At 35.4% G+C, this 24,045-nt stretch overlaps 1 protein-coding gene across 1 annotated transcript in view; it reads left to right on the forward strand.

Annotated features, from left to right (window-relative positions):
* Positions 1-24,045, forward strand: part of Stk3 (serine/threonine kinase 3) — a 235,087-nt gene that overhangs the window by 41,751 nt on the left and 169,291 nt on the right. Inside the window, exons 5-6 of the mRNA XM_013012550.1 lie at positions 9,816-9,980; positions 10,465-10,632. Of these exons, the coding sequence (XP_012868004.1) occupies positions 9,816-9,980; positions 10,465-10,632 (333 nt within the window). The remainder of the gene's footprint in view (positions 1-9,815; positions 9,981-10,464; positions 10,633-24,045) is intronic.

Raw genomic sequence — 24,045 nt, forward strand, 5'->3', positions numbered from 1 at the left:
CTATTCCATTTGGGTTTGGTTAGTTTCTGCTTTTCTATAAATTTGAGTTGTATAACAAAGCTGTTTATTTGAGAGCTTTCTGTTGTTTTGATGAAGCTCTCATGGATATAAATTTTCCCTTCAACACTGCCTCTGTTATATCCTAGCAGTTCTGTTAGCTTGGGTTTCATTTTTTTTAATTCAGCCACTATATGATTTCATCCTTTATCAGTGACTCACATGCCTTCCTTCCTTCCTTCCTTCCTTTTTTGTGCTGATATTGGGACCTTATGCTTTTGATTGATTCATGGCTGCCAGCCAGTCTACCACTTGAACCATGCCTCCAGTCTGCCATTTTGCTCCTTAATTTAATCTGTAGTCTCTTCTGCCCTTGTTGCCTTCCAAATTTGATTTGGGTCTCAGCCTCCTGAGTAGCTAGGACTACAGATGTGAGGCATCAGTGCGTGGCTCATACTTTTCTTAAGTTTAGATATATGGTGATGTAAGTTTTCCAGTAACTATATCAAACAGCTTGTTCTTGTCTTACGATTCTACATTGTTTTCCTATATATTTTACACAGAAACACAAAAAAACATACATTAGTACTAGACTTACTATACATATACATACACATATATAAACACATTCTTTAAAAATTCATTTTTATGTTATTTTTGTTATTTTTTTTGTTGGTTATGGGGCTTGAACTCTGGGCCTGGGCGCTATCCCTCAGCTTTTCAGCTCAAGGCTAGCACTCTACCACTTGAGCCACAGCACTACTTCCTGTTTTCTGAGTGGTTTAGAGTTCCTGCTCCGGCTGGCTTTGAAGTTCGATCCTCAGATCTCAGCCTCCTGAGTAGGATTACAGGCATGAGCCACTAGCATCTAGCTTTATTTTTTACTTGTTCTTTTTGCTACTATTTAGTAGTTGTGTACAACATAATGGGTTATAATCTTTTTGTTGTTGTTGGTACTTATCCTGGGGCTTAACTCAAGGCTTGGATGCTGTTCCTGAACTTTTTGCTCTAGGCTAGCACTTGAGCTACAGCTCCAGTTCTGATCTTTGGTGGTTAATTAGGGCATAGATTTTCCTGCCTAGGCTGGCTGGATTCTAAGATCTTGGCCTTCTGAGTTGCTAAGATTACAGGCATGAGCCACCAGAATCCAGTTTATATAATATAGCTTGATCGTATTCATCCCCTACTTTCCTCTCTAGTTTACTTCCTCTCCCCTCCCCTAAAAGGCCCCTTCCAACTTAATGTCCCATTTTTCTTTTTTTTTTTTGGGTAAGGTCGTGGGGCCTGAACTCAGGGCCTGGGCGCTATCCCTCAGCTCTTCAGCTCAAGGCTAGCGCTCTACCACTTGAGCCACAGTGCCACTTCCGGCTTTTTTCTTCTTATGTGGTGCTGAGGAATCGAACCCAGGGCCTCATGCATGCAAGGCAAGCATTCTACCACTGAGCCATCTTCCCAGCCCATTTTTCTTTTTATATTTTCTAGATTCCACTTATGACAGAAAACATGCAACTACTTGTCTCTCTGAGTCTAGTTTATTTAATTTTACATAATAATCTCCAGTTCTATCCATTTTCCTGAAAAGAACATGATTTTCTTAGTCTTTATTGCTGAGTAATACTTCATTAAGTATACACCCCAATTTCTTTTTCCAGACATTCATTGACTGACACCTGTGCTGCTTCATGTATTTTTGTGCCCATTGTCTTTGTATACAATGTTATTTTCTTTCCTTTTTAGGTAACATTGTTCATTCTTCCTGAGAGCTCAAAAGTCACCTCCTCTGTGAATCCTGTCTTGAGTTGGGGAGAAATTGTAGGGTTTTTGTTGTTGTTGTTGGTTGTGGGGCTTGAATTCAGGGTCTGACTGCTGTCCATGACTTTTTTTCACTAATTCTATAGTGTTCTACCACTTTCAGCCATAGTGCCAGGTCCGATTTTCTGGTGGTTAATTGAGGATAAGAGTCTCACGGACTTTTACTGCCGAGGCTGGCTTCTAACTACAATCTTCACATCTCAGCCTCCTAGGATTATAGGTGTGAGCCACCAGTGCCTGACTTGTAGGTTATATTAGATGGATTATTTTTATTTTCAGGGTACTGTTTCAAGTGTATAATCTACTTTAAGACCTGATCTTCAAAAGTATTCTTGTAACTAATCTTGTTTTTGTATCATTGCTTAGTATTATATTTTATTTTGTTCTTGTCTCACAAAATACTGAATATTATGAAGACAGGCAAAGTGTAACAAGGCTGTCAATAAATTCTTATTTATGCCTACCTTCTATGGCTGTGTTTGAGTATTAAACAAAATGGTACATATTGTGTGGCTGATAGTAAGAACTCAGTAAATGTAAGCTATTGGTTATTAGAGGATAGGTAAATTCTGACTTTTGGAATATGAAGTGATTTGTTTTTTGAAAGAGCTCATATTTGGTTAATGCCTCAAAAGGTTATGTTAGGATTACATCAGTGAATTTTCAGCATAAACCAGTTTTAAGATCTTATGCAGACTTTCTGAGAGTGAAACTTAAAAATCTGCATCTGTATCACTTGAAAAAGTGAATTAATTTTTTGTATCCATATTAGTTAACAACTAAATGTAGATTCATACATTGTTTTGTATTCCTAAGTAATGATGTCAAAAGGTGGCATTTAGCTACCTTTGTCAAAAACTCCTTTAGAAAATTAAATTCTTAATTTTGTGTGAACTTAAATACTTTACTTGTATTTGTTTTTATGAACATAAAAACATTAAGGAAGTCTGTGTATTTTAAAACCATTTGTGCATGTGCCCTTGAGACAAGTTGGTGGGTACATTTTTTATTAAAGCCATATATACAGTGACATATTAAATGTATCATATTATTATACTAATCATATGACTCTAGAAACAAAAGTAACCAGAGGAGTAAAGCCTATCAAAACCATCTTTTTGTTTTTGTACAGTGAAATTCTTTTTAAATTTGCCAGTGAATTCATGCCAGTATTGAAACCAGATGTAGACTTCCGTCTTTTAATGTATTAGCTTAGCTACAAAAGTCTTATTTCCATCCCTGATTGCTGAGTATTCATTCATGGTTATAATCTATTTTCTGAAACGGAGTATAAAATGTGATTCAAATTATTTTAAGAAGACATTGCTCATTTTTATAGTGTCAGAAATGGTCTTAAACCTGTAATGAATTGAGAATAACCCAATTAAATCTACAAATAAAGTATTGTTGTTGATAAAATTTTTTCTTTGGAAGCAACTCTCTTTAACTCTTAGTTAAGTATAGTTAATTCTTAGTTGAATATGGGGCCTATTTGAACTGATGTAATTCTTATAGAAATGAAAAAGACACAATCTTCAAATTTTATGCAATATGGGAAGTAACATTTTCCAAATAAAACTCTAGCTTCTTTGGGTACTTTGAGTAATTGACTGTATTTACATGTAAATGAAATTTGTTAAAATAGAGATCATGGCTGTGTTTAAGTGGTTTATATCCTCTTGATTCAGTTTTGTTATGTCAAATTCATTTATTTTTTTTCAAGCTTTTATTTAGGTATAGGTTTTACAAGTATTCCCTCATGATTCTTTGGATTTCTTTGCCACTTGTTGTGATATTTCCATTTTCAGTCCTAATTTTATTGATTTGAGTCTTTTCTATCCTTCTCAAATATCATTAGTCTTCTCCTCCCTCCCCCAACAGTCCAACTTTTTCTCTCATTGATTCTTTGTAGTTATTTTAGTCTTTATCTCATTAAGTTCTGTCCTAATCTATACTATTTCTAGCTATTCCATTTGGGTTTGGTTAGTTTCTGCTTTTCTATAAATTTGAGTTGTATAACAAAGCTGTTTATTTGAGAGCTTTCTGTTGTTTTGATGAAAGCTCTCATGGATATAAATTTTCCCTTCAACACTGCCTCTGTTATATCCTAGCAGTTCTGTTAGGTTGGGTTTCATTTTTATTTAATTCAGCCACTATATGATTTCATCCTTTATCAGTGACTCACATGTCATTTAACTTGTATAGTCTCCATATGCTTGAATATTTTCTTAGCATCTTTTACTATGGAACTGTATTTCTATTATGATGTGATAGAATACAAAGAATTATTTTAATTTTTTGGTTTGTTCATATTTACGGTATGTCCTAGCTCATGATCTATTTTGGAGAAAATTACATGGCTGGTAAGAAGAACATCCTTAGATGTCTGTTAATTCCATTTGGTCTGTAATGTCATTTAATTATTCTTTGTCATGATTTTTTGAATGACCTATCTGTTGGTGAGAGAGGAATACTGGAATCACCTACTATTTTTGTGCTAGGGTTTACCAGTGCTTGTAAGTCCAGAAGTATTTGTTTAATGAACCTGGTATGCTGTTGTTTGGTGTATATATGTTAACAACTGTAATTTCTTCTTCACGAATCATTTCCATTACTAATAAGAAGTGACTTTTTTTTCTCCTGAGTTTAGTTTGTCATCTGTTTTTTCAGATATAAATATAGCTACAGCTACCTGCTTTCTCAATCCATTTGGTTGGAAGGTCTTTTTATATACTTTCACCATATTCCTGTGTTTGTTTTTGTCAGGAAGGTGTGTTTCTTAAAGGCATTGACTGGTTCTTTCTTATCCTTTTGATGCAGTGTTAAAGCCATTAAAATTTAATTTTAATTTTGAAACAATCTTTTTGTTGGTTACTTTTGTGATGCTTGCTTCCTTTGCTTTCCTGCTTTGCTCATCTACTCATGTAGTAGGACTTATTCTTTTCTGTATTTTTCTGCTTTTAATTTTCCTCTTTTTTGGATATGATTCCCTTAATTATTATTATTTTTTTTTCTTTTACCCTGGTCCTGAGACTTGAACTCTGGGCCTACCACTTGAGCCACGGTGCCACTTCTGACTTTTTTTTTTATTTTGAGTAGTTTATTGGAAATAAAAGCCTCATGGAGTTTCCTGCCTGTGTTGGCTTTGAACCTTGACCCTTAGATCTCAGCCTCTTTAGTAGCTAGGATTACAGGGATGAGCACTGGTGCCTGGCTCCCTTAATTATTTTTTGCAGTAGTGTTTTAATAGTCATGGATTCTTTTAGTCTTTGTTTATTATGGCAGCTTTTTATCGCTGAAAAGTTTGAAGTATAGCTTTGATGGGTACAGTAGTTTAGATTGGCTAATTTTGTCTTTCAGAACTTGAATTATGCCATGTTATGCCTCCTTGAATAAAGTGTCTGTTTTAAAAATTTGCTATTATTGCCATTACAAATTACTTTCTCCTCTCTTTAACATCTTTCAACATTATTTATTCTGTATATTTAACATTTTTACTAAATAATGTGTGTAAGGGTGCTTTTTTTTCTTCTCATTTTGCCTGTTTGGAGTTACATAGGCTTCCATCACATGGATGACCCTGTCTGTCTTGAGGTTGGGCTATGTTCTGTAAAGTTATTAAATGGATTCTCTGTGCTTTTAGTTTTAAATTCTTCTTTATTTTCTATTTCCACAATTTGTAAGTTTGATCTTTTGATAGATACCACTAAGTCTTGTAAGTCCCCTTAATATATTAAGTGTTCTTTTCAACCTATTTGACTGATGTAATTCCTTGGCTTTAGCTTCAATTTCTGATACCCTATTTTCAACTTCTTCTGTTGTATTATATAGGCTTTCTATTGAGTTTTTTATTTGGGCACTTGAGCTCTTTGTTTTTCAGGGTTTTTGTTTGATTTTTTTCCCCTTAAATTTCTCTAACTGTGTTGAATTCCTCTGGCATATCTTGCATTGCCTTCTTTATTTCATTAAGCTGCTCATTTTTTATTCTTTAGACTTATTTTTCTTATTGTTTGACTCCTCCTTGAATTTTTTTCAGTTGTTCACATATCAGTTTTGTTTTTAATTGCATTAGCCATTCTTGTCATTGTTTTGATTACTTTGTTAAATGTCACTTAAATCATTTGTTATGGTATTGCTGGTATTTGAGCGAGACATTTGCTTTATTTATTCTTGAATTTCATGATCTTTCTTAGACATTTAGACATCTTGGTTAGAGATTTTGGAGGTTTCAATCTCTTGTATACTGGCATTTGGTGGTTCTAGATTTCTTAAAATGGGATTATGGCAGAGTGTTGGTTTATGGGTTCTCAGGATTGGTTTTGGTTGACAAATAGTTAATTTCGTCCCTGAAGATATATATATGGAACTCTGCTCTATTCAGAGTGAGGATGATTGATTTCAAAGGCTCTTGAAGGTGGCAAATCAGTATTGTGTTTATGTTAAGTTCTACCGGAGATGAGTCACTGCTATTGTTCTGATGAATATAAGATCTGAGGTATATTTGCATGCTCTGGGAAGGCTTTCCTTAACCACAGTGGTAGTAAGTAGTTCAGTCACTTGGACAAGTCTTCTTTCTTGATTAATTCCCAAGCACTTTATTCTTTGGATGGTGGTACAAAGCGAATTATTTTTGTTATTTTTCCTCAGATTGCATGTTGTTGGTATATATTGAAATGCGATTTTTTTTGTGTTAAATTTATATCCTGCTGCTTTGTTGAATTCATTTTTATTGGTTCTGGCAGTTTTATTGGCCTGCAAACAGATACTTTTACATCTTTCCAATTTGGAGGTCGTTTATTTCTTTTTCTTACATAATTTCCTCTGTTAGAACTTTTCAGTTGCTATGTAGAACAAAAGTGACAAAGCAGGAATCCTTTCCTGTTTCTGATCTTAGATCTTTTATTCCTTCACTATGGAGTGTGGAGTTTTCATTTGTGGCTCTTATTATTTTAGGATACTATAATTTCTTTTGATTCCTGTTCTTTTTTAATACTTGTATTATGAGTATTTAAATTGAGTAGTCAAATGGTTTTTTTTTTTTTTTTTTGGTCCAGTTGTGGGGCCTGAACTCTGGGCCTGGGCGCTGTCCTCAGCTCTTCAGCTCAAGGCTAGCGCTCTACCACTTGAGCCACAGCGCCACTTCTGGCTTTTTTTCTTTTTGCTTATGTGGTGCTGAGGAATCGAACCCAGGGCCTCAGGCATGCAAGGCAAGCGCTCTACCACTGAGCCACCTTCCCAGCCTGTTTTTTTTCTTATAGAGATGATCATGTGATTTCTTTTTCATTATTCTCTTAAGATGTTGTATTACATTTGTCAAATTTTGTACATTGAGCCATCCTTACATTCTAGGAATAAGTTTTACTTGGTTATGTTCTTTAGTCTTTTTAATATTCTGCTGAATTGGGTATGGCAGTACTAGTATTTAGTTGAGTTTTACATTAGTGTTCTTGAAGGATATTGGTGTGTGTAATTCTCTTTTCTTTTCTTGTATTTTTTTCAGTAATAAAATTGGAACTCAGGGCATCCTACTTGTTAGGCAGATGGTCTACAGCTTAGCAATGGATCCAAGCCATTTTTATGCTGGCTATATTTTGAGACAGGCTCTTCTTTGTGCCTGGGCTGCCCTGTTCTATGACTCTCCTTTTTATGGGCCCTGTGTTGCTGGGATGACAAGCATACACCACTGCTCCTAACTATTGTGCTTCCCTTGTAGTTAAGATGATGGGCACATGTCACTGCATCCAGCCATGGGTAGAGATGGAGTCTCACAAACTTTTTTTGTTCAATCTGGCTTTGAAATTTGATCCCTACCCCCATCTCTGCCTCCCAAGTAGCTAGAATTAGAAACTTGAACCACTACTCTTGGCTGGTGGTTTCTTTTTCTTTTATTTTTAGTTGGTCATGGGTCTTAAACTCAGTGCCTGGGTACTGGCCCTAACATTTTTTTGCTCAAGGCTAGAATTCTACCACTTTGAGCCACAGCACACTTCCAGTTTTTTGGTGGTAAAGTGGAGATAAAGACTCTCATAGACTTTCTTGCCTGGGTTGGCTTCAAACTCCGATCTCAGATCTCAGCCTTCTGAGTAGCTAGGCTTACAGGTATGAACCACCAGTTGTGAACCATAGTTCAGTTTCCTTTTTCCTTGCAGTGACTGGAGAGTCTTTTCTGTCTTCATATATATATATATATATGTATATATATATACACATGTGTGTGTATATATATATATATATATATACAATTTTTGTATATAACTATATTTATTTTATATATAAATATATGACGATATTTATTAACATTCAAAATGCTACCACTTGAGCCACAGCACTACTAAGGGATTTTGAGGTACCTAAATAGAGATGTAATTTCCTGTCTGGCCTTTGAACCTTGATCCTACAATCCCAGCCTCATGAATAGCTAAGATTGTTGGCAAGTGCTACCAGCACCTAGCCTAAAATGAGTTTTGTAAATGTTCTCCTTCAATTTTTTGGAAATGTCTGAGAAGTGGAATCATGGTGTTTTTATTCACTTCTCCTTTAGTATGGGCAGTAGTTGTAGAAGGTATGCTTACTTATTGTGCTTGAGGCTATGTGCTCCATTTTCAGGACTATCTCACCAAAAACAAAACAAACTATCTTACATTTTCTTATATACCTAATTTAAAGTAGCTTCTCAGTCTCTATTTAGGTCTCTGTTTTATTACTATAGCAGTTGTTCCTACGTTGATTTGTTACCATTTTCTGTCAAATTATCCCATTCCAGTATGTACAACACAAGCTCCTTCTGTTTGTTTCTGGTTGTGCTATTACATGGGCATGGTTGATAAATTCATTGGAGATTGGTGATTAACTCATGATTCAGGGGATAGTACTGAGATTTCTAACCCTTTAATTATATAATTTCATCTGACCACCAGTTTTTTTTTTTTCTTTTTTTTTTGTTGGTCTTGGGGCCTGAACTCTGGGCCTGGGTGCTGTCCCTCAGCTCTTCAGCTCAAGGCTGGCACCCTACCACTTGAGACACAGTGCCACTTCCGGCTTTTTCTGCTTATGTGGTGCTGAAGAATTGTATCCAGGGCGTCATGTATGCGAGGCAAGCACTGTATCACTGAGCCACCTTCCCAGGCTCTGACAGTTTTTATCCTGAAATTATGTAGAGTCCCCCACAAGTATCACTTCATTACCATAAACTTCAATGTAGTTGAAAAGGTTATATTATGAGTGATTTTAAAAATAGCATCCTATCATTCAGCAAATCACAAAGGTTGTAGGATCTATTGTAATGGAAAGCAGACCAAATATTTATTTTTTACTACTTTACAAGATCATATTATTTATGGGATTTTCATAATAAATGAATATGTAAAATCCTTAGTTGTAATGTTTTGTATAGATTGCAATGGCTATATTGCTGTAACAGTTGGAAATGTTCCTTTTCCAACCATATTCTCTCACTCCCCTATTTCTTCTTCTGCTGTTGTGTTCCCATTTTGCTAAGCACTCCTAATCTTCATTTTTGTATTTTTATTGTTATGTAAGACTTAGGTGGATTAGGGTTAACCTGGCTGGAAGCAAGAAGAGTGACACTAGTGGCACATCACCTCTTTTGTTTGTATTCCTTCATGTTAACATTGTTGGTTTTCTTTTTCTGAATGAATTGTGGGCAGTGTAGGAAAGAGTCTGAATTCTCTCTCTTTTTTTTCATGACATATAATAGTGACACCTAAGTGTAAGATACCGTGGTAAATAGTGATGCCTTATGATTGTCCTGATTCTTGGGTTATCTTCTCTGCTTTTTGAGTGACATTGGTAATTTTCAAGAAAAGACATGGTTTTCTCATCATTAAAATGTTTTGTGGAAGCGGAAAAGAAGCTCTTGATTATTTACTCTTTAGTCTTTTTGTAGAGATTTACTAGCTATTGGAAAGAAGTATTTGTTGTGTTTGCTATACAAGAGTTTATGTAACATGGTATTTTAATATGGTTTTGTAAATATTCCTTTCCAGTTAACAGAAGATGAAATTGCAACCATTCTAAAATCTACATTGAAAGGATTAGAATATTTGCACTTTATGAGAAAAATACACAGAGATATAAAAGCTGGAAATATTCTTCTCAATACAGAAGGACATGCAAAACTGGCAGATTTTGGAGTGGCTGGCCAACTAACAGTAAGTTTAGGCTAATAATTTTGGAAACATTTTTGACTGTTTGCTTATCTGTTTGATAACTTTTGGGACTATTTGGGAATAGTTTTTTTTATTACTCTTTTGGAAAAGAAATTATAATTGAACCAAATATGTTATCATTTTTTAAAAATTTACTATTTAAGAATGATTGAATGTGAAAGTACATCTTATCTTCACATTACTTAAATTTTCTGAAAGTGAGCTGCATTGGTTGTCCTAAGCACATTGGTTTTTAAATTTTATTGCAGTGCTATCTTTAATAACTGTCTTTATTGTGAAGTAAATACTGTGGATTGGATTACTTCAGAATTAAAAAGTCCTAAATATGTTGTGTTAAACTAGTCTAAGTTGGGAAAATAGTAAATTTCCAATGGGATCTGTAGTATATGATGGTTTAACATGTATTTTAATGTTTGTAAATGTGTTGGGTTTTTGTGGTAGTTATGTCTGTGTAATGTTAATGCAGGATACAATGGCAAAACGCAATACTGTGATAGGAACTCCATTCTGGATGGCTCCTGAGGTAATTCAAGAAATAGGCTATAACTGTGTTGCTGACATCTGGTCTCTTGGCATTACTTCGATAGAAATGGCTGAAGGAAAACCTCCTTATGCAGATATACATCCAATGAGGGTAAGAAAATTTTTCCTAAAATTGTTGACATTTTAAATGTTCAAGTGTCATAATATCAGAGTAACTAAATATAAAATAAGTTCATTTGAGAAATAGAAGAAGCAACTCAAAAACGTATATGAAATAATAGAAGATCCTGAATAGCAAAAACAATCCTTAGCAGGAAAAACAGTGTTGGAGAAATATCAATACCAAACTTCAAACTCTTATTATAAAGCTGTAGTTATAAAAACAGCTTGGTACTGGTACATGAACAGGCCGTAGGACCATTGAAATAGAATTAAAGACCCAGAAATAATCCTACAGTCCTATGGCCACCTAATCTTTGATAAGGGAGCCAAAATCATTAGATGGAAGAAGGACAGCATCTTCAACAAATGGTGCTGGCAGAATTAGCTATACACATGTAGAAAAATGAAGTTAGATCTTTATATATCACCTTGCACCAGAATCCAAATGGATCAAAGACCTTGAGGTAAGAGCAGATGCCCTCAGAATGTTACAGAAGGGATAAGGAATATATTAGGGCTTCTTGGCACAGGTCAAAACTTCCTAAATCAAGGTCTAAAAACACAACAACTCAAAGAAAAGCTGAATAAATGGGATTGCATTAAACTGCAGAGCTTCTGCAAAGGACACAGCTAGAAAGATAAATAGACCACAGATTGGGAGAAGATCTTCACTATCTATACAACAGACAAGGCCTTCATCTCAAAAATACAAATAGAACTCAAAAAATTAACCCCCCCCCAATAACAAATCCTTAAACAACTACCCCATTAATAAATGGGCTAAAGATTTAAAAATAGACTTCTTTGGATAGGAAATAAGATTAGCCAGTAGACACATGAAGAAATGTCCAACATCTCTTACCACAAAAGAAATGCACATTAAAAGTACATTGAGATTACATCTCACCCCTGTTAAGAATGGCCATTATCAAGAAAACAAATAATAGTAGATGCTGGTGGGGATGTGGCCAAAAGGCAATGCTACTACACTGTTGGTGGGAATTTAAACTGTTTCAACCACTCTGGAAAGCAGTATAGAAGTCTTCAAAAGACTAAACATAGAGCTATCCTATGATCCAGCAATCCTACTGGGCATTTACCTAAATGACCACAAACAAGGCCACACTAAAATTACCAGCACAACTATGTTCATTGCAGCCTTATTGACCATCACTAAGATAAGGAACCAACCCAGATATCCCTTAGTACATAAATGGATCAAGAAAATGTGGTATGTGTACCCAAATGCAATTCCATTCTTCCATCAGAAAGAAAATAAGGAAATAGAATTAAGTGAAATAAGCCAGGCCCAAAGAAACATAGGCTCCATAGTTTCTCTCATTTGTAATAATTAGTATATGTCTATGATAGTCCTAGCAGAGAATCACAATAACCCAATAGCTATGTATATACGACCAAATCGAAATGAATGCCAAGAGTTGGTTTTTTTATTGTTATAATGTATGGTATAAAAGTATTTCTTTATTCTTTTTATTTCTTTTGTTTATCCGCTGTTGTGACTGTGTTGATTTTGGTACCCTTTGTCTTGTATCTATGTTTATCTGATTTGGGGAAGGGAAGAAGAACAACAAAATGGTGAGACAAACGACAAAGGGTGAACCAGTGCAACAGGGCACTAGGCACTATATTGGAAATGAACTTTACAACTTGGGGGTGGGGTAGTAAGAAGGAGCGGAAAATTAGAAAAATGAAGGATGGGGTAAGGTAACAATATTCAAAAAGAAATGTACTCAGTACCTTACTTATGTAACTGTAACCCTTCTGTACATCACCTTAAAAAATAAAACAATTTGAAAAATAATTTGAATTAGATTCTGTGCAAAAAACAGGAAAGCTTTCTGTCAGATATTAGTAGCTATTAATATTTCTTTCCTTTGCATTCTTAATTTTGAGAAAAGAACTGAAGTCTCTGTTTATCTCTTTAATTGCCATTTTTTCTTCCACCTAAAATACATATAAAATCCTTGCTTTTCAGAAGAAGAGTTGCTAAACTCTCTTTGTTCTTTTAGTTTTTTGTTTTCTCAGTGTGAATATGGAAGAATTAAATACTTCAGTTCTCATTTTTCTTTTTGTTTTTCTTTCTTTTCCTTCTTTATCTGAGGCTGATATTAAAGAATCCTATTTCTAATATTACTATTTATTTACCTTTAAGATAATTAAGTATGTTTAACAATTACTTTTTTAGAAAATAGGATTCCGTTTTTTTATACCATTGTATGCTTCTGTGGAGTCCTTTTCCAGGATTAATTTGTGAATTTGAATTAAGTCTTATTTTCTTTGTTTTAAGGTTTTAGATTTATTAGTACGTGAGCCTCTGTCATACTAAAGAACATTTTTCTTTGTAAATATATTGCCCTCTAGTGGCTATAGTTATCTCAGGAAGGATCGGAATATATATGTGTTTAGGGTTTATAGGTATTTATAGAAAAGAGATGATAAGAGTGACTGGCATGTATAAATAGAAGAGAGAGAAAAGTGCAATATTTTAGAATATCCTGGAAGAGGAATAAGTTGAAATTATGGCTAATCTTATAATGCTATTTAGGCATTAAAATATATAATTAACAGAATATTATCCTGAAAATACTTCAAAATCTAGACTATATAGAGAGCTTTATAGAGGTATTAGTTTCAATACTACAGTTATAAGTATATGTTATGCGACGGGCGCTGGTGGCTCACGCCTGTAATCCTAGCTACTCAGGAGGCTGAGATCTGAGGATCGCAGTTCAAAGCCAGCCCGGGCAGGAAAGACTGTGAGACTCCTATCTCCAGTAAACCACTAGAAAACCGGAAGTGGCGCTGTAGCTCAAGTGGTAGAGCGCTCGCCTTGAGCTGAAGAGCTGAGGGACAGCGCCCAGGCCCAGAGTTCAAGCCCCACAACTGCAAAAAAAAAAAAAAAATAAGTATATGTTATGCTCCTTATAAATCCCTAAATATAAATTTCATTATGAAAAATAAAGAAAACATAAAAAATAACATGAAAAATTGCAAGGTAGACATGAAAATAGCAACAAAATTTCTCATTTCTTTTATGATTATTAGTTTTCTATTTTTAGTATTTTATAAGGATGATCCTCAAATAAGGATGTGAATGTGAGGTTTATTAAGTTATCTCAGGCAACCTAGAACTGGTATTTGATTGAAGTAATTTGAGTTCTTACATTATTGTGATTCTACTGTTTCTGTAAATCTTTTTTTTTTTTTTTTTGTAGTGGGGGATGATACTAGGAATTGAACTTAGCTTTGTGTTCGGTAGACAGATAATTTATCACTTGCTTCCAGCCCTATTGCTTTAGCTATTTTTTTTAAAATAGCTGACTGGCTAATTTAGAAATAGCTTATTTTAAAATTCCTAACTGACTGTACTGTGATCCTCCTATTTACACTTAACATAAAGCTAGAATGATAGTTTTGAGCAACTACACTCATCTCCTTTGTTAATCTTAATTTTCAAAATAAATAGTTCAGCATATTAAATTTTACTATGTGTTAGTCTCTAACAGATAGCAGAGAATTATACTATGTGGTCCCTACTACAAGAATCTATGAAATAGTAAAAGTATGCCTGAAAGTAGTTAAACACACAGACATATATGTACATCCTAGAATGCCTTGCTTTACAATTGCATGAGTCAGGTAATGAGTGCATTTCCTTTCATACAATGTCTTCTGTCTCCTCAATTTCTCTGAATCCTTTCCTCCCACCTCCACCTATGAGTTGTATAGTTCACTTTAGTCAGTGTCCTTTTCCCCCTTTTCCCAGAGTTCTGTACCCTTCCCCCAGCCCCCTGAAGATAGGCACTTGAATACACATACATAAAGAAAACAGAATCATAAAAAAATAAGAAACTGAAAAAAAGGAGATCTCACATTTCCATATCTTGTTTTTGATATGTATATTATTTTATATAAATATGGAGAGGCACTTATGCATTGCACCTACAAGATTCTCTTCCAAGAGTATTCTCTTTTGGTCTCACAACTATATATATATACATATATATATATGTATATATACATACATATATATATTTTCCTGTATAATTTATTATATCCCAGTGTATTTTAGATTTAATAACCACATATTAGAATAAACATGTACCAGTTGTCTCTCTGAGATTGACTTACCTCACTTAATATGATTTGTTCTAGTTCCACCCATTTTCCTGCAGATTATTTTATTCTAGTCTAATGGCTGTGTAAAATTTCATTGTGTGTAGCTACCACATTTTTTGGATCCACTCATATATTGTGGGGTATCTGGGGTGTTTTCAATTTTTTACTATTGTGAATAGTGTAGCAATGAACATGGTTATGCAGGTGATTATATTATATCCTGGCTCATGATGTTCTGGGTAGATGACCAGGATTGATATAGCTAGGTCATAGGGAAGATCTATATTTAGTTTTTTGAGTAATTGCCAGACTGCTGTGGTTGTACTAGTTTATATTTCCACCAAAAGTGCAGTAGGGTTCCTTTTGCCCTGCATCCTTGCCAGGATTTGTTGTTCGAATTCACAATGTTGGCCAGTCTAACTGGGCTGAGATGGAATCTAAGACTTGTTTTGATTTGCATCTCCTTTATGGCTAGGGATGATTAGCATTTCCTCTTGTGTTTCTTTGCCATTCTTATGTCTTCTGAGAAGTTTCTCCTTAGCTCTCTTGCTCATTTAGTGATTGGTTTATTAGATTTGGGAGAGGTTAGTTTTTTGAGCTCCTTGTATATATTGGATATTAGTCCTTTATCTGATATATTGTTGATAATGATCTTCTCCTAGTCTGTTGGCTGTCTTGATGTAGTCCTACTTGTCAAGTTTCTGTCTTATCTGTTGTGCCCCTGGGAATCTTTTCAAGAACTTTCTACCTATACCAATAAATTCTAATGTTTCTCCTACTCTCTGCAGTAGTTCAAATTTTTGGGTCTGACATTGAATTCTTTGATCCACTTTGAATTAATAGTAGTTTATAGTGACAAACAGGGATCCACTTTTAGTTTTCTATATATGTCTGCCCAGTTTTCCCAACACCAACTATGGAAGAAGCTGTTTTTTCCCCCACTGTATACCTTAGGCTCCTTTATCAAATATCAAATACTGTAAGTGTATGGCTTCTAATCTTGTACACTGATCTTCGGGTCTATTTTTGTGCCACTACCAAGCTGTTTTTGTTATTATAGCTCTGTAGTAGAGTTTGAGGTCTGGTATTGTGCTACTACCTGCATTGGTTTTTTGTGCCTAGGATAGCTTTTGGCTATTCTAGATCTATTGTTGTTCCATATGAATTTTTGGGTTGTTTTCTCTATCAGTACAGAATGTCAATGGGATTTTGATGGGGGATTACATTGAATTTGTATGTCAGTATGGGCCATTTTCACAATATTGATTCTACCTATCCGTGAACATGGAAGGTCTTTCCATTTCCTAGTGTCCTCTTTGATTTCTTCATATTCTTATAGTATTCTCTAGAAATATCTTTTAAATAGTTGGTTATAAAGCCTGCCTGGGTTAATTCCTAGCTATTTTATTTTGGTTGAGGCCACTGCAAGTGGGGTTGTTTTCATGATTTCCCTTTCTGCTGATACATTGTTGGCATATAGAAAGGCTATTGATTTTTGTGGATTAATTTTGTATCCTGCTATTTTGCCAAAGTGGTTGATGAGTTCTAGGAGCCTGAGGATGCAGTTTTTTGGGTCATTTATGTATAAGATCATGTCATCTACAAAGAAGCATAGTTTGATTTCTTCTTTCCCTATGTGAATCTCTTTTATGTCCTTTTCTTGCCTTATTGTTTTGGCTAGGAATTCCAAAACTATATTGAATAGGAGTGGAGAGAGTGGACATCCTTGTCCTGTTCCTTAATTTAGGGGAAATGATTTTAGTTTTTCCCTGTTCAGTATAATATTGGCTATTTCGTCTGTCATATATAACCTTTATTATTTAAAGAAATATTCCTCTTATTTCTAGCTTCTCCAAATCTTTTAAGTGAATGGATGTTGTATTTTATCAAAGGCTTTGTCTTCATTTATTGAGATGGTCGTGTGGCTTTGGCTGTGTTGATGTGATGAATTACATATATTGATTTGCATCTGCTAAACCAGCTTTGCATCTATCTGTGGGATGAATCCCGCTTGGTCACAATGTATGATTTTTTAAAATATGTTTCTGGATTCTGTTGGCTAGTATTTTATGGAAGGGCTTTGTATCTGTGTTCATCAGTTAAGTTGGTCTGTAGTTCTCTTTTTTTTGTTGTTGGATCCTTACCTTGTTTTAGCATTAATGTGGCATTGGCTTCATAGAATGAGTTCAGAATTGCACCTTCTTTCTGTTTTACAGAAAAATCTTGAGGAATATTGGTATTTGTTCATTTAGCGGTGAATCCATCTGGGCCTGGATTTTTCCTTGTTGGAAGACTTCTGGTACTTCCTCAATCTCGTTGAGTGTTGTTGCCTTGTATGAGTGGTTTATATCTTCTTGGTTCATTTTAGGCAGTTGGTATGTGTCAAGAAATTTGTCCATTTCTGCTAGATTTTTTTTTTTTTGAGTATAGAGTTTGAAATAGTCCTTTATAATCACTTGGCTTTCTTGGATGTTTGTTGTAATATTTCCTGTAACATCTATGATTTTATTGATTTCAGTCTTGTCTCTTCTTTGTCATTCTTGCTAATGGTCTGTCAATTTTATTAATTTTTTTCAAAGAACCAGCTTTTAGTTTCCTTGATTTTAGGTATAGTTTTTTAAAGTGTCAATTTCATTAATTTCTGCCCTAATCTTTGCTATCTCTCTCCATCTAGTAGTTTGGGGTTTGTTTGTTCTTGTTTTGTTTGCAATTTTAGTTGTATCATGAGATTATTTACTTGAGCTATTTCTGTTTTCTTTATATGTGCAGTTAGAGCTATAAACTTTCTTCTCAGCACTGTTTTTGCTATATCCTAGAGGTTTCATTGTGATGTGTTTTTATTTTCATTGAATTGTAAGCACTTTTTAGTTTCTTCCTTAATTTCTTCTCTGGCCCATGTTTTTCAGTGTTATGTTATTCAGTCTCCATGTGTTGGAGTGTTTCTGCAATATGCTTTGTTGTTGACAACTAGTTTGATTCCACTGTGGTCAGATGGAATGGAAGGAGTATTCTCAATCTCTTGTATTTGCTTAGGTTGTCTATGTTTTCTATGACATGATATATTTTGGAGAATATTCCATGGGCTGCTGAGAAGAATTTGAATCAGGTTGTTGTTGGTTGGAATACTCTGTAGATACCTGATAAATACATTTGGGTTAAAGAGTCATTTATTTCAGAGGCTTCATTGCTTATGTTTTGTTTGGTTGACATATCCTTTAGTAAGAGCCAGGTATTAAAATCTCCCATTGTTATTGTGTTATGTCTCTCATGTTCTGTAAGTCCCACAGTATTTGTTTAACATATTTTAGTGCTCTTTTATTTGGTGCGTAGATATTGACCACTGTGATTTCCTTTTCATGGATCATTCCCTTTATTACTATGGAATGGCCTACCTTGTCTCATCATACTAATTCTAATCAAAAGCTGAATTTGTGAGACATCAATATGTCTACTCCTGCCTTCGTGCACATTGTATTTGCATGAAAGATCTTTTTCCATCCCTTCACCTAGAATTTGGTTTTATCTTTGACTGTGAGGTGATTCTCTTTGAGACAACAAATGTATAGGTCTTTGTTTTTGATCCAATCTACTTTGGTTAGGAAATTGAGCCCATTAATATTTTAAGGTTATTTTGGAGAGATGTGCCGTGTTTCTTGCCCTTTTCTTTATTTGCTGTATTTTGCTTCCTTCCTCATTTTGTGCTTAGTAGTCTAGTAACAGCTAGATGCAGAGTATCAGGCCAAGTTCAAGCTCCAACTCCCCCGCCGCCCCTCCAAATAAAAAAACAAAACCAGTGAGACAGGTCTCTAGCCCTCTACTAATACAGACTTCATGGCAGGAGATCCCATACTAGCTTAAATTCTGGTACTTTGGAATCCTGCCTTTTGTTGGTGTTGCTTTGTTTTGTAGGTCATGGTTCTCCACTACTTTGAGCCACCCACCACTTCCGGGTTCCTGGTGGTTCATTGGAGAGTCTCACGGTCTCTCCTGCCCGGGCTGGCTTTGAACCGCAATCCTCAGCTCTCAGCCTCCTGAGTAGCTAGGATGGCAGGCGTGAGCCACGGCGCCCGGCTGCATTGGGCGCTTCACACCACACACGCCGACGTCAAAGCCGAGTGAGTGAGCCACCCAGCACTGCGCGCGCTCGGCACAGTCTCCCCGTCCCTCTGGCACAGTCTCCCCGGTCCGCCTCGCCGCTGCAAGCAGACGATGGCCGCTGCAAGCAGACGATGAGCCGGGGCTGAGGTCCACCGTGCAAAAGTTAGGTAGTGTTTACTGTCGGTTGGCACTGAAGGCTGTCGGTCGGGCCGGCCCCAAGTATACTTCTTGATCAGCATAATTTTGTTAAAAACAAAGATAGATATAAAATTAGTTAATATTCACATATGTGGAGTAAATACTGATTGTTCAGTTTTTAAATAACTAAAAAATAAAAAGTCAGTACCAAAGAAGAGAAAAGAATCTGTGATCTCCTTCCTCCTCACTATTAATAGTTTGGGTGAGAGTTTCTAGAAGTTTAGTAATATCCCACACCCCTTATACACCTTCCTTTCCCTAGTTTCAATCTGTAGGGCTTGTTAGATAGTTGGAATGGTGTTTTAATTCTGTTTTCAAGGCCAGAAATCTGAAATCATGGTATAGTCAATACTATACTTCCTTTGAAGGATCTAAGGAAGAATCTGTTCTATGCTTCTTCTGGCAGTCCTTTGCTTTCTTTGGATTGTAATTGTATCAAGTTCTGCTTCTCTCTATATCTTCAGAACATTGTGCTGTTTATTGTTTACTTTATTTATTGTTTCTTTTTTATTGTTTATTTTATTGTTTCCCTTTTCTCCAAATTTTCTTTGCTTTTCTCTCTCTCTCTTTCTCTCTTTTTGTCGATCATGGGGCTTGAACTCTGGGCTTGGGCACTGCCCTCAGCTCTTCAGCTTAATGCTAGCACTCTACCACTGAGCCACAGCACCACTTCTGGTTTTCTGAGTGGTTTATTGGAGATAAGCGTTTCAGGAATTTCCTGCCTGGGCTGGCTTTGAAGTGCCATCCTCAGATCTCAGCCTCCTGAGTAGCTAGGATTATAGGCATGAGCCACCAGTGCCCGGCTTGCTTTTCTCTTATATAGACACTTGTTATTGGATTTAATGTCCTCTCAAATCATCTTTCTTTCAAGATACATAATTATATTTACAAAGATTCATTTCCCCAATAAGGTTGCATATTAGGTTCTGAAGATTAGGATGAGAAGAAATTTTTTGTCTGGGGGAATCAACATTGAACCAACTGAGATATGTTTTTTATACCAAAATATATACAAATGATGTATATATAATTTAAGAATTATAATTAAGATTAATGATGAATATATAAAATTTATCATTGTAAGCATTTGAAATTACATCATTGACATTAGGTACATTTACATTGTTCTGTACCTCCCAGCAATGTTAATTTTCCAAAGCAGTTTTGTGATTGCAAATTGAAACTCTGTGTGTCCCCTCAACACCTGGAAAATGGAGCGTTGACTCAAGTGGTAGAAGTGATAGCCCTGAGCAAAAAAAATGCTCAGGGACAGTGACCAGGCCCTGAGTTCATGTCCCAGGACTGGCACCTCTCCCCCAAAATTTTTAAATGAATCCCTTATTTGTGAGAAGAATATATACCCCTGAATGCCATTAAATGTTATCAGCATGCAAGATTTAATTATTAATATTAGAATATTTTTGATTCACTATTAATATTAAAATAAAAGATATACATATTCTAATAGGCAGTGAGTTTGACCTGAACATCAGTTTGAGACATCTCCTCTTTATGTTGGAGTTAGAAAAACTAAATGCCATCAAGATATGGATGTTTGCTTTTTTTTTTTTTTTCAGGGCTGGCATTTGAACTGTGCCTTATTTATGCTTGCTAATTTATGCTTTAGTTATTTCTATTTTAGATAGGTCTTAACTTTTTGTCTGGGGTGATCTTCAACCTTGATCCTCCTACATTGTGAGATTCTTTTTTTTTTTTTTTTTTTTTTTTTTTTTTTTTTGGTACTGGGGATCGAACCCAGGACGTTGCGTTGCTAGGCAAGCGCTTTGCCACTGAGCTACATCCCAGCGATCCTCCTACATTGTATGCCTGCTACATAACTGGGATCACAGATATGTACTGTTTGACCTGGCTGGATATTTGCTTTTTAAGGAATAGTCCTGGAATTGTTTTTATGTATTTTTTTAAACCTCCTTTCTCCTTTATTTTCATCTACAAATATATACTTATTGTGTATGTTGGACTTAGAGGAAATAGTATAAGCAGGGAAGCCATGTTCACTGCAGTCTTGGGCCTTCCAGTTGAGAGATAACTAGCCTTGCAATGCTAGAACTATTTAGCTTCCTGTTTTGTGGTGAGAAAAAGATAGGTAAATGTCCAATTGTTTATGTGTCTATACACTGTAACTACTTCAAGTATATACATTATACATCTATACTTATATTGTCATCAGTCATATGGCTATAAAGAAGACTTTTATTATTTTTTCATTACACTGAAGTTTTACTTTCCATGGTTGTAGTTACCCACAGTTAAAAATTACCTCCTGAAAAGAATAAATGGAAAGTTCTGGAAATAATCCATAATACTTACATTGCGACTCATTTTTAATAGTATGATGAAATCTCACACATTCTTACCTGATTGTAAATCATCTCTTTGTCCAGCATATACTGACTTTCATATATGTCTGGTGGTCACTTAGTAGGTTCACAGGTTGACTGTGAGGTATTACAGTGCTGTCTTAAAGTGGCCTTTACTTAGAAGCCTGCCTTTAAATCATAGTGTTTTTCATTCATCTCACTTCATTTCATGAAACAGACATCATCACAAGAAGGGTTGAGCATAATATACAAAGATATTTTGAGGAAAAGATCACATTCAGGGGCTGGGAAGGTGGCTCAGTGGTAGAGCGCTTGCCTTGCATGCATGAGGCCCTGCGTTCGATTCCCCAGCACCACATAAGCAAAAAGAAAAAAAAAGCCAGAAGTGGCACTGTGGCTCAAGTGGTAGAGCGCTAGCCTTGAGCTGAAGAGCTGAGGGACAGCCAGGCCCAGAGTTCAGGTCCCACGACCGGACCCCAAAAAAATAAAAAAGATTACATTCATAGAACTTTTACCCATTGTGTGTTAAACATTATATTTTATTGTTTCTGTGTCTATTGTCTAGGTTAAATTTTATCATAAGTATATAGGTATTGCAATTGCACAGTATGTGTAGAGAGCGCGTGGTACTAGTATTATTCACAGTTTCAAGCATCTACTAGGAGTACTGGAAGAAGTCCATGTAGATAAGTGGAAACTAGTATGTTCCATTTTTTTCCCTCTTTTCACTATTTTTAGGTGATTATTTTGTCCCCTAACAAGGACACTCATCCCACATTTGTTCTCTTTCCATCTTCAGCTTTCTTTCCACTTGCCTTACTGTTTATTCCACAGTTCCTTTCTGCTTCTCTATATTTTCTTGATGGACCATTTAAGTGATAGCTCAACAGTCTATTCTCTTAATGGTATTTTGGGATTAGTTAGACATGGATCCAGAGGAATGGGAAAAACGGAACTGTCGGAGAATTCTATTATTACCTTCAGTATGTATGGTTTTGTTTCTTACTCTACTTGAAAAGTAGTGTTCTGGTGTATGGTTCTGATACATATGGTAGGGATAAGGAATTCCAGCTTCTCAACTGGGGGTGATGGCTTATTATAGTGACATTTTCACCAAATTTTTCATCCAGAATAGTGTATTCTGGAAGACATGAACAAGAAGGAAAGCTGCATAAAAAAGATTTCAACTTCTTTTGATTGAATCTACTAGGGTTCCCCTTGAGGTTTCAAACCTGTTATTGCCAAATTCTCTGAAAGCAGGATTAGTTTAGTAAATATTGAGGAAGCAATCATTTTCCTATTGACATACAAATTACATAAATACAAATTATAGTTTTGGAGACATAGTTTCATTAAATAGTACTTAGGGCAAGAGTTATTGAGAATTATACTATAGTCCATCTGTAAGATTTTAATGTGGAATTCTGAACAGTCCAACATTTTTTTCTATATTACTGTGAAGTAGTTTAAAGGAAATAATTGATTTATAAATTATTGCAAGAAGTTATTTACATTTCAGCTTTTTGATTATTACCCATAGAATAAAACATATTGCACATTGTGATGTATTATGAACATGCATACATACAACTGAAACAAAATAATAGATGGAGCAGTTCTTGGAGTACTCTGCTTTCTATTCCATTACAGTATTTTCTTCTGTCGTGTTTTATTCTCTCATTAAAAACTTGATGGTGAAAATTCATTTGTTTTCTTTTATGACTCAGTAATGGTTTAAAATTTTAATTTGTAAGCCGGGCACTGGTGTCTCAAGCCTATAATCCTAGCTACTCAGTAGGTTGAGATCTGAGAATTGCAGTTCAGAGCGGCCTGTGCAAAAAAGTCCCTGTGAGACTCTTATCTCCAATTAACTACTTAAAAACTGGAAGGGGCACTGTGGCTCAAGTGGTAGAGTGCTAGCTTTGAGCACAAAGAAGCTCAGGACCAACTCCCTACCCCTGAGTTCAAGCCCCACAGCCAACAAAAATAAAGGAAAATTAATTTGTAGATCAAGAATTATATACTTTATATAAATTATATATAATAATATAAAGTATATAAAGTAAGTATATACTTTATATACTTCAAAGGGGCTGGGAAGGTGGCTCAGTGGTATAGCGCTTGCCTTGCAAGCCTGAGGCCCTGGGTTCGATTCCTCAGCACCACATAAGCAAAAAGAAAAAAGCCGGAAGTGGCGCTGTGGCTCAAGTGGTAGAGCACTAGCCTTGAGCTGAAGAGCTGAGGGACAGCACCCAGGCCCAGAGTTCAGGCCCCATGACCGGACACCTAAAAAAAAAAAGTCATTGACCTTGGCTTTGGAAATCTGAATTTTTCCTTTGCCAGAATAATTCTGTTGTTGCTAAGTAGTGATGTAACCTGGTGTGTGAGATTTTTGAGTCCTCAATCAGTTTTCTTGACTGTGAGCTAGCTATAATGACCCCTCATCTTCTTGCTTCATGTGGTTGTTTATAATGATCCAATAAGTATATGGGTAATATGTACAGAAAAATAACACATTGAAGTAATATTTAGTAGCATTATCCAGTTACTTTTCAGTAGCTATTTCATAATATTTGCCATCTTCTCTTACAGAACTTCTATTTTTTAATTTTTAATTTTTATTC

Source organism: Dipodomys ordii, unplaced genomic scaffold (assembly GCF_000151885.1).
Source record: "Dipodomys ordii isolate 6190 unplaced genomic scaffold, Dord_2.0 Scaffold17, whole genome shotgun sequence".
Taxonomy (NCBI): domain Eukaryota; kingdom Metazoa; phylum Chordata; class Mammalia; order Rodentia; family Heteromyidae; genus Dipodomys; species Dipodomys ordii.